At 42.7% G+C, this 11,599-nt stretch overlaps 1 protein-coding gene across 6 annotated transcripts in view; it reads right to left on the reverse strand.

Annotated features, from left to right (window-relative positions):
- LOC118384647 (SID1 transmembrane family member 2-like) overlaps positions 1–9,152 on the reverse strand; it is a 30,852-nt gene extending 21,700 nt beyond the window's left edge. For 4 of the 6 annotated variants that reach the window (XM_052524200.1, XM_052524205.1, XM_052524199.1 and 1 more), the window contains exons 1-2: positions 8,423–9,152; positions 2,886–3,010 (exon numbers count right to left, since the gene is read on the reverse strand). In XM_052524200.1, the coding sequence (XP_052380160.1) occupies positions 2,886–3,010; positions 8,423–8,644 (347 nt within the window). In that variant the 5' untranslated portion in view covers positions 8,645–9,152. The remainder of the gene's footprint in view (positions 1–2,885; positions 3,011–8,422) is intronic. The other 2 variants (XM_052524216.1, XM_052524227.1) reach the window with 1 other exon arrangement.
- Positions 9,153–11,599: the final 2,447 nt, after the last annotated feature.

The raw sequence follows: 11,599 nt of genomic DNA on the forward strand, positions 1-11,599 counted from the left end.
CTCCATGCTCTGGACACTACGCTGACAGACACAGCTCGCATTGATGTCCCGTCCTGGATGAGCTGCACTACCTGAGCTACTTGTGTGGGTTGTAGACTCCGTCTCATGCTACCACTAGAGTGAAAGCACCGCCAGCATTCAAAAGTGACCAAAACATCAGCCAGGAAGCATAGGAACTGAGAAGTGGTCTGTGGTCATCACCTGCAGAACCACTCCTTTATTGGGGGTGTCTTGCTAATTGCCTATAATTTCCACCTGTTGTCTATTCCATTTGCACAACAGCATGTGACATTTATTGTCAATCAGTGTTGCTTCCTAAGTGGACAGTTTGATTTCACAGAAGTGTGATTGACTTGGAGTTACATTGTGTTGTTTAAGTGTTCCCTTTATTTTTTTGAGCAGTGTATATATATTTGATTTTTTTGTCATACTTTCCCCCCCTTTTTTCATGGTACCCAATTGGTAGTTACAGTCTTGTTTCATCGCTGCAACTCCCGTAGGGACTCGGGGGAGGCAAATGTCGAGAGCTGTGCGTCCTCCGAAACATGACCCTGCCAAGCCGCACTGCTTCTTGACACACTGCTCACTTAACCCGGATGTCAGCCGCACCAATGTGTCGGAGGAAACACCATACAGCTGGCAACCAAAGTCAGCGTGCGCCCCGGCCCGCCACAAGGAGTCGCTAGAGTGCAATGGGACAAGGATACCCCCGGCCGGCCAAACCCTCCCCTAACCCGGACGGCGCTGGGTCAATTGTGCGCCGCCTCATAGGTTTCCCGGTTGCGGCCGGCTGCGACACAGCGTGGGATCGAACGTGGGTCTGTAGTGACGCCACTAGCACTGCGATGCAGAGCCTTAGACCGCTGCGGCACCTGGGATGCCCCAGATGACCTCTTTAAGGGAGACCTGGCCAAGAGGATAGCTCAATATACAAATCATGATAACAGACTTGAGCTCATAGAACATAAAAAGGCCTGTATTAGACTAGGTCACGTCCAACATTACACCCTAATCCCTATGCAGTACCATAATTGCACTACATTTGAGCAGGGTACATGGGGAAAATAGGATGCCAATTAATTATTACACAGCCTACGCTATTTTAAGGTTGAACTTAACCATGACCATTGCAGACAGCTCATAGCAGTGCCTATGGTGGGAAAATTATGATACGAACAGGATGATAGGAACAACCCCTGCTGTGAAAGGAACTGAGAATTGGCCTGTCAAATTGTGTCAACAAAAAACTTTGTGTAAATTAAAGAAAAAAGCTGCAACTTCCCAAAATCCAACAACCTAGCAAGTACTGTAATTATGGCTGGGGAAATGAAGCCTATGCTTTATGTTTATGTGGAAGTGAAAGTTCAATGTTCAACGATGACTCGCTCTCAACTAGATGGCTTTACCACATGACACGGGTGTTCTGGTATTGCGCAAGTCCATGGGATTCTGTTAAGCCATGAAAGACAGGCTACTGTAGCGTTTCCCAAATTCGGTCCTCGGGACTTTTTGTTTTTTACCAGAACAATACACAGCTAATTCAAATGAGCAAAGCTTGCTGATGAGTTGGTTATTGGAATCAGCTGTGTAGTGTTAGGAAGAAAAAAAAAACGTGCACCCCTTCAAGTCCCGAGGACGGAGTTCGGGAGACCCTGGGCTACAGTATAATAAAAAAACAAGTAGGCTCTGCATGCAGGCTAAACACTTAGACCTATATCATATAATAATTAGGGGGTGCTTATATTGTCCTGTTTCACTGTATGTACAGGTGTGAAATGGAAATGTGTTTTTTGCATATGCCACTCCCCCTGAGACACCCTCGGAGAGTGGGGTCACAGCCAGGGATCAGCCATTATTGACAGCAACCCTGGAGCAATTCGAGTTAATTACCTTGCTCAAGGGCAGAATGACAGATTTGACTTTGTCGGCTCGGGGATTCAAACAATAATCTTTTGGTTACTGGCCCAACCCTCCTAACCGCCAGATACAGGGTTTGTGGTTTTCTTTGTATGTCTTCTTGCCCTGCCACCACTCCCATCTCTCTGTAATGTTTATAATACAGTGAGCTCAAAGTATTGGGACAGTGACATTTTGTTTTTGTTTAGGCTCTGTACTCCAGCACTTTGAAATGATACAATGACTACGAGCTTAAAGTGCAGACGGTCAGCTTTAATTTGAGGGTAATTCCATCCATATCGGATAAACCGTTCAGGAATTACGGCACTTTTTGTACATAGTTCCTCCATTTTAGGGGACCAACGTATTGGGACAAATTCACTTAAGACTTTTAAAGTAGCCAAAAGTTTAGTATTTGGTCCCATATTCCTAGCACACAATGACGACATCAAACTTGTGACTCACAAGCCAAAACAAACAATTAATGTGTCACTGTTCCAATACTTTTGGAGCTCATTGTATCTTCAACCCATGAATAAGTCAATATATCTAGCCTACATAATGAAGAGAGACACAGCAAAAATATACTCAAGGAGAAACAAAACCTCTACAACATCTAGGACTAGGCTACACAACTGTATGGCCTGTTGGTTTTGGTTGTTTTCTTTGACATAACTGAATAATTGAATACCAAAGTATAACCACGTATCGTGCTTCCCCTCCACTCTAGTTGAAAATGCCCAGGTGTATCTCAAATGGATATTGAGATAATAAAATGGTTTGGTGATATAACACAGGGACAGAACCAGGATGTGCCAGGGCTACAGCCAGTAGGGCACAACGTTGTGGAACGTTGACGATAGAAATGTCTTGATTAGAGCCGACTTGAGTCCTTATTCTACATGTCAGAGATGCATGTTTGTTTAAAATAACATAACGCTTCTGTCTGAACGTTCCACAACATTGTGCCAGCAGGTTAGGCTACTCACAGTCCACGCAGTATGAGGGGGACCTGGAAGGACAGCACAGCCTGCTTCTGTCTGACCACAAACAGGATGGGACTGCTCTCTGCCCCCTCTGACAGTACGTCCACAGTCACACGGACCCCCTCCGTCTGCCAGGGCAGGGAGAGAGAGAGGGGGAGAGGGTTAGAGAAACTCAATGTAAAACGACATACAGTACATACAGTACCAGTCAAAAGTTTGGACACACCTACTCATTCCAGGGTTTTTCTGTATTTGTACAATTTTCTACATTGTAGAATAATAGTGAAGACATCCAAACTATGAAATAACACTCATGGAATCACGTAGTTACCAAAAATGAGTTAAACAAATCAAAATATATTTTATATTTGAGATTCTTCAAAGTAGCCACCCTTTGCCTTGATGACAGCTTTGCACACTCTTGGCATTCTCTCAACCAGCTTCATGAGTTAGTCACCCGGAATGCATTTCAATTAACAGGTCTGCCTTGTTAAAAGTTCATTTGTGGAATTTCTTTCCTTCTTATGCGTTTGAGCCAATCAGTTGTGTTGTCCATATTATGTCCAGAACAGCTCAAATAAGCAAAAGAGAAACGACAGTGCATTATTACTTTAAGACATGAAGGTCAGTCAATGCGGAAAATGTCAAGAACTTTGAAAGTTTCAAGTGCAGTCGCAAAAAACCATAAAGTGCTATGATGAAACTGGCTCTCATGAGGACCGCCACAGGAAAGTAAGACCCAGAATTACCTCTGCTGTAGAGGATAAATTCATTAGAATTAACTGCACCTCCGATTGCAGCCCAAATGCTTCACAGTTCAAGTACCAGACACATCTCAACATCAACTGTTCAGAGGAGACTGTGAATCAGACCTTCATGGTCAAATTACTGCAAAGAAACCACTACAAAAGGACACCAATAAGAAGAAGACACTTTCTTGGGCCAAGAAATACAAGCAATGTACATTGGAAATATATCCTTTGTCTGATGAGTCCAAATTTGAGCTTTTTTGTTCCAACTGCTGTGTCTTTGTGAGACGCAGAGTAGGTGAACAGATGATCTCCGCATGTGTGGTTCCCACCGTGAAGCATAGAGGAGGTGTGATGGTGCTTTGCTGGTGACATGGTCTGTGATTTATTAAGAATTCAAGGCACACATCATTTGTTTTCAACAGGACAATGACCCAACACACCTCCAGGCTGTGTAAGGGCTATTTGACCAGGTAGGAGAGTGATGGAATGCTACATCAGATGACCTGGCCTCCACAATCACCCGACCTCAACCCAATTGAGATGGTTTGGGATGAATTGGACTGCAGAGTGAAGGAAAAGCAGTCAACAAGTGCTAAGAATGTGGGAACTCCTTCAGGACTGTTAGAAAAGCATTCCAGGTGATAGTGGTTGAGAGAATGCCAAGAGTGTGTAAAGAACGATGATGGCGCTGACAGATAGGGCAGCCGTGCTTCTAGCTCCTAAACAACTTGGCATATTTCGTTTTTCATTATTAGCCCAGAAAATGTTTTGTGTTATTACATACAGCCGGAAATAACTTTTGGATATCAGAGTGGCTGTAACTCACCAGCATTACAACGAGGAATACGACTTTCCCGAATTTGATCATTTGTTCATACCCCCAGGGTAATTGAACTGATTCCAGAGGCTGATCCAAAACACAGTCGGCCGAGAAGAGGTATTCGGAGTGGACTTCTAGTCCAACTCAGGAGGCGCACACACCACCCATCGCTTCCGAATATATTGCTCGCTAATGTTCAGTCTTGGGTAATAAAGTTGACGAGCTCAGGGAGAGGATCTCCTTCCAGAGAGACATCAGCGATTGTATCATACTCTGTTTCACAGAAACATGGCTCTCTCAGGACATACTGTGAGTCCGTACAGCCAGTTGGGTTTACAAGTTCAGTTCATCGCGCAGACAGGATTAAAGATCTCTCCCAGAAGAAGAAGGGTGGGGGTGTATGTTTCATGATTAACTACTCACGGTGTGATTGTGATAACATACAGACACTCAAGTCCCTTTTCTTCACCTGACCCAGAATACCTCACAAACAAATGCCGACCATATTACATCCCAAGAGAATTCTCTTCGGTTATAGCCACAGCATATTTCCCCTCAAGCCAATTCCACGACGGCCCTCAAAGGACTACACTGACTACACTGGACTCTATGCAAACTGGAAACCACATATCGGAGGCTGCATTTATTGTAGCCGGGGATTTTAAGAAAGCTAATCTGAGGGAAACACTACCAAAGTTCTACAAACACATTGAATGTTGCACTTGCTCTGAGAAAACATTGGACCACTACTACTTAGCTTTTCAAGATGTCTCCCAAGGCCCTCCCCCACCCTTCCATCGGCAAATCTGATGACGATTCAATTTTGCTCCTCCCTTCCTATAGGCATGAACTCAAACAGGAGGTACCCGAACTACGGACTACTCAATGCTGGTCTGACCAATCGGAATCCATGCTTCATGTTTGTTTTGATCACGCGGACTGGGATATGTTCCGGGGTGCCTCTGAGAATAACATTGATGAATACACAGATACGTTGACAGAGTTTATCAGGAAATGTATAGGAGACTATTAAAACCTACCCAAACCAGAAACAGTGGATAGATAGCAGCATTCGCGCAAAGCTGAAAGTGCAAATCACAGCATGTAACCATGGCAAGGTGACTTGGAATATGGCCGAATACAAACAGTGTATTTAATCGGAAGATAAGGGTGCTCTCGAGTGGCTAGATGTACTTTACCATTCGGCCATCAGATTTGCCACCAATGCTCCTTATAGGACACTCTATACTCCTCTGTAAACTGGTCAAGTCTGTATACCCATTGTAAGACCCACTGGTTGATGCTTATTTATAAAACCATCTTAGCCCCCCCCAAGCTGGTGGTTCCTTTTGACACGAGTCTTCAATATTCCCAGGTAAGAAGTTTTAGGTTGTAGTTATTATAGGACTATTTCTCTCTATACGATTTGTATTTCATATACCTTTGACTATTGGATGTTCTGATAGGTACTTTAGTATCGTCAGCCTAATCTCGGGAGTTGATAGGCTTGAAGTCATAAACAGCGCAATGCTTGAAGCATTGCTAAGAGCTGCTGGCAAACACAGTAAAGTGCTGTTTGAATTAATGCTTACGAGCCTGCTGCTGCCTACCACCACTCAGTCAGACTGCTCTATCAAATCATAGACTTAATTATAATATAATAACACACAGAAATACGAGCCTAAGGTCATTAATATGGTCAAATCCGGAAACTATCATTTCGAAAACAAAACATTTATTATTTCAGTGAAATACAGAATAGTTCCGTATTTTATCTAACGGGTGGCATCCATAAGTTTAAATATTGCTGTTACATTGCACAACCTTCAATGTTATGTCATAATTACGTAAAATTCTGGCAAATTAGTTCGCAACGAGCCAGGCGGCCCAGACAGTTGCATATACCCTGACTCTGCGTGCAATGAAAGCAAGAGAAGTGACACAATTTAATATTGCCTGCTAACATGAATTTCGTTTAACTAAATATGCAGGTTTAAAAAAATATACTTCTGTGTATTGATTTTTAGAAAGGTATTGACGTTTATGGTTAGGTACATTCGTGCAACGATTGTGCTTTTTTCACAAATGCGCTTTTGTTAAATCATCCCCCGTTTGGCAAAGTTGGCTGTCTTTGTTAGGAAGAATTAGTCTTCACACAGATCGCAACGAGCCAGGCGGCCCAAACTCCTGCATACACCCTGACTCTGTTGCACAGAACGCAAGATAAGTGAAACAATTTCCCTAGTTTCCCTTCCCACCGCATTGATTATATGCAACGCAGGACAAACTAGATAAACTAGTAATATCAACCATGTGTAGTTAACTAGTGATTATGTTAAGATTGATTGTTTTTTTTATAGGATACGTTTAATGCTAGCTAGTACCTTACCGTGGCTCCTTGCTGCACTCGCATAACAGGTAGTCAGCCTGCCACGCAGTCTCCTCGTGAAGTGCAATGTAATCGGCCATGATCAGTGTCCAAAAATGCTGATTACCGATTGTTATGAAAATGGCCCTAATTAATCGGCCATTCCGATAAATCGGTCGACCTCTAGTGTTAACCCTCGCTGCCGCCCCAGACGACATCCCTATCCTCAGAGCATGCGCAGACCAGCTGGCTGGAGTGTTTCCGGACATATTCAATCTCTCTCTATACCAGTCTGCTGTCCCCACATGCTTCAAGATGTCCACCATTGTTCCTGTACCCAAGAAAGCAAAGGTAACTGAAGAACCCTGTAGAACTCACTTCTGTCATCATGAAATGCTTTGAGAGACTAGTCAAGGACCATATCACCTCTACCTTATCTGACATCCTAGACCCACTTCAATTTGCTTACCACCCCAATAGATCCACAGACGATGCAATCGACATCGCACTGCCTTATCTCATCTGGACAAGATAAATAACGATGTATGAATGCTGTTAATTGACTACAGCTCAGCATTAAACACCATAGTACCCTCCAAGCTCAACATTAAGTTTGGGGCCCTGGGTCTGTCACAGGAAGGCCAAAAAGATCATCAACGACAACAAACACCTGAGCCACTGCCTGTTGACCACGCTATCATCCAGAAGGCGAGGTCAGTACAGGTGCATCAAAGCTGGGACCGAGAGATTGAAAAACAGCTTCTATCTCAAGGCCATCAGACTGGTAAATAGCCATCACTAGGACCTTAGAGGTTGATGCCCTATATACATAGACTTGAAATCACTGGGCACCTTAAAAATGGAACACTAGTCACTTTAATAATGTTTACACATTTTGCATTACTCATCACATACGTATATACTGTATTCTACTCTATTGCACTTTAATCTATGCCGCTCCGACATTGCTCGTTCAATATTTATATATTTTTAATTCCATTCCTTTAGATGTGTGTATTGTTGTGACATTGTTCGAAATTACTGCGCTGTTGGAGCTAGAAACACTACCATTTCGCTACACCCGCAATAACATCTGCTAAACATGTGTATGTGAGCAATAAAATTTGATTTGAAGCCGTCATCAAGGCAAAGGTGACTACTTTGAAGATCCTAAAATATATTTTGATTTGTTTAATACTTTTTTGGTTACTACATGATTCTATTTGTGTTTTCATAGTGTTGATGTCTTTACTATTATTCTACCATTTAGAAAAATAAAGAAAATCCTTGAATGAGTAGGTGTCCAAACTTTCGACCTGGTACTGTACATACGCACACACCCATCAAACATATACACTCAAGTTTAGTATTTTTCACTTTTTGCAATCCTATCTTATTATACAACCAAATGAGGCTACTCATAACAAGACAGTAGTTCTGTGTTCTTCAACCCTAATACTTGGGGACCGGATGGCCAGGTTTAATTCCAGACTAGTACTAACATAATTAGTTGAAACAGGTGTGTTAGCACTATGCGGCCGGTGCAAAAGCAGGATCTAAGTGACCAAAGTGGTATTTGTCACCTGAACTATGTACTCACCTTGTTTCGGGAGACGGTGTGATTAAAGGCATAGATGGTTTGGTTGTCACTGGTAACCGTATCGTTGTAGGTAACATCAAATTCGGCATCTTTTTGGACCACCGTTTTAGTTTCTGCCCGTGCGCACCGCAAGTGGGTCACACATAACCACAACAGGACCACATAACCAAGTCGGAACCAGACTAAAACTGGGCCAAATTTACAACAGCTCCTCAAAACCATTTCCTTGCGATTTGTCAATAATTGCTGTGCTAGCTGAGCAACAGTTTGTCGATCAAAACGACCAAAATGCACTTGACCCGTCGGATGACAATAATAGCATGAATGGCAAACTTACCTAACTAGGCAGTTGTCATTTATCATTCACAACAGAACAGTTGATAGCGAACGACTACCTACAGTAGTGTGATAATCTAGCCAGCTAGCTACATTTGCTAGCTAATGATCAATGTATTACATCCACATCGCTCCTCCTGTTTCACCATCGCCAGCTAGCCACTCCTCGGTACTGCGACTTAAACTAACGTTAGCTAGGCGATAACAACACAACTACTACTGTACGAGCTAGATCCCGAAAGATTTACTCTCCAAGGTGTTTACAGCTAATATCCTCCACATTTTATCATTTAGGTTGACATATCAGGTCCCGTAAAGTGAACGTTGGTTTCGCATCTGTTGAATCGACTGGCCACGGCGAATGAATCTGTCACTCACACCCTCCCAACGCACGCAGTAAACAAACCAAGCACGGCGTAATGACGTCATTCTTTTCAGCACAAACATAGAAATAGAATGCATATGACCAAATGTATTGCAGTAAATTCTGACATAAGGAATAGATACAATATTCCTTTTAAATAAAACACGTATTAGATATATTATTGTTTTGATGGAAAGAGAAACACATTTTACTACATTTTTCCTACTGGACTAAGTGAGGGTATTTCAAGAAAGTGAGGTACGACTGGTTGTACATTTAAGAGCTTGTAAAGTATGCATTTCACTGTAAGGTCTACCTACACCTGTTGTATTCTGCTCATGTGACAAATACAATTAGATTTGATTTGACTTTGCAGCTGGCTCATCTAACGGAAATAGATCAGCTCTGCCTCCAGTTCAAGATTCGTGACAATAAATGTAAATCTGCCCATGTCTCTCACCTCAACTGCAAAGGCAAGGGGTACCAGTGCACCAAGTCTGGAACCAACAGGACCCTAAACAGCTTCTAACCCCAAGCCATAATGCTGTTAAACAAGACTGTAAATAGCTAGTCAAATGTCTACCCGGACGACCTGCGTTTACTCCTTTTTGCACTAACTCTCTTGCACTGACTCTATGTACACACACACTGGACTCGGTACCACACACACACTGGACTCGGTACTGGTAGTCCTTGTATACACACACACTCACACATACTTACACTGACACCCCAACACACACACACACACACACACACACACACACACACACACACACACACACACACACACACACACACACACACACACACACACACACACACACACACACACACACACACACACACACACACACACACACACACGCTCACATGCATACTGATTACACACACTTTCACACTCACCACATACTCTGCTGCTACTGTCTATTATCCTGTTGCTCACTTTACCCTTACCTGTGTCCATAGCTACCTGAATTACCTCGTACCCCTGCACATCAACTCGGTACTGGTACTCCATGTATATAGCCATGTTATTTTTACTCGTTATTGTCATACGTGATTCACTGTCTTCTTATTCCTCATATCACTATTTCTGTTTTTCATTTGTATTTTTTACATCTTTATCTTTTAACTATGCATTTTTGGAAAAGGACCCATAAGTATGCGTTTCACAGTTTCACCAATTCTTTACGAAGCATGTGACAAATAACAATTGATTTGATTTAGATTTGAACATAACAAGGTAGTTCCGTTGGAAACAGTACCTCTGCTGGTGTAAAACCCATCCTGCATGCAGGAAATTCTTCATTTCTTTCAGGAAAGGCCTGTGTACATAGGCTTCATGTGCTGCATGAACAGAGTTCCAATAATTACAGGATTAGTTCCAGGATTCTGTGAATAATATGAAGTACCTGTTACTTTTCTTGTTCCTGTGATAGTGTGAATGAGTTAGGTAAAATGATTTATCCTGGACACAGAATATTAAGTCTATAAATCTAAATGGAATGAATCGGAGTTGCATTACGGTTTAGATAATAGTTTTTACAGTCCCCCTGGGATGGTTAGCGGAAAGGTAAACAAGACAGTCTCTGTGATTGACTGAATGTATTAGCACACCGTCTTGTAATTGTTCCAACAAGTAATTGTTCCAACAATTGTTTACAGACAGATTATTTCACTTACAATTCACTGTATCACAATTCCAGTGTGTCAGAAGTTTACATACACTAAGTTGACTGTGCCTTTAAACAGCTTGGAACATTCCAAAAAATGATGTCATGGCATTAGAAGCTTCTGATAGGCTAATTGACATCATTTGAGTCAATTATAGGCGTATTTGTGGATGTATTTCAAGGCCTACCTTCAAACACACTGCCTCATTGCTTGACCTCATGGGAAAATCAAAAGAAATCAGCCAAAAATTGTAGACCTCCACAAGTCTGGTTCATCCTTGAGAGAAATTTCCAAACGCCTGAAGGTACCACGTTCATCTGTACAAACAATAGTACACAAGTATGAACACCATGGGACCACGCAGCCGTCATACTGCTCAGGAAGGAGACGCTACGGAGAGTGTGATCACACAGTCATCCCGAACAGCTTCTGCTCTCATGCATGCTTCTGTATTGCTTGCCTCAAAGCTAGCATAAAACGCATTTATCTCGTCTGGTAGGCTCGTGTCACTGGGCAGCTCACGGCTGTGCTTCCCTTTATAGTCTGTAATATTTTGCAAGCCCTGCCACATCCGACGAGTGTCGGAGCCGGTGTAGTATGATTGAATCTTAGTCCTGTATTGACACTTTGGCTGTTTGATGGTTCGTCTGAGGGCATAGCGGGATTTCTTATAAGCGTCCGGGTTAGAGTCCCGCTCCTTGAATGTGGCAGCTCTAGCCTTTAACTCAGTGTGGATGTTGCCTGTAATCCATGGATTCTGGTTGGGGTATGTATGTACGGTCACTGTGGGGACGACGTCA

The sequence above is a fragment of the Oncorhynchus keta genome, chromosome 1 (assembly GCF_023373465.1).
Source record: "Oncorhynchus keta strain PuntledgeMale-10-30-2019 chromosome 1, Oket_V2, whole genome shotgun sequence".
In the NCBI taxonomy this organism is placed as follows: Eukaryota; Metazoa; Chordata; class Actinopteri; order Salmoniformes; family Salmonidae; genus Oncorhynchus; species Oncorhynchus keta.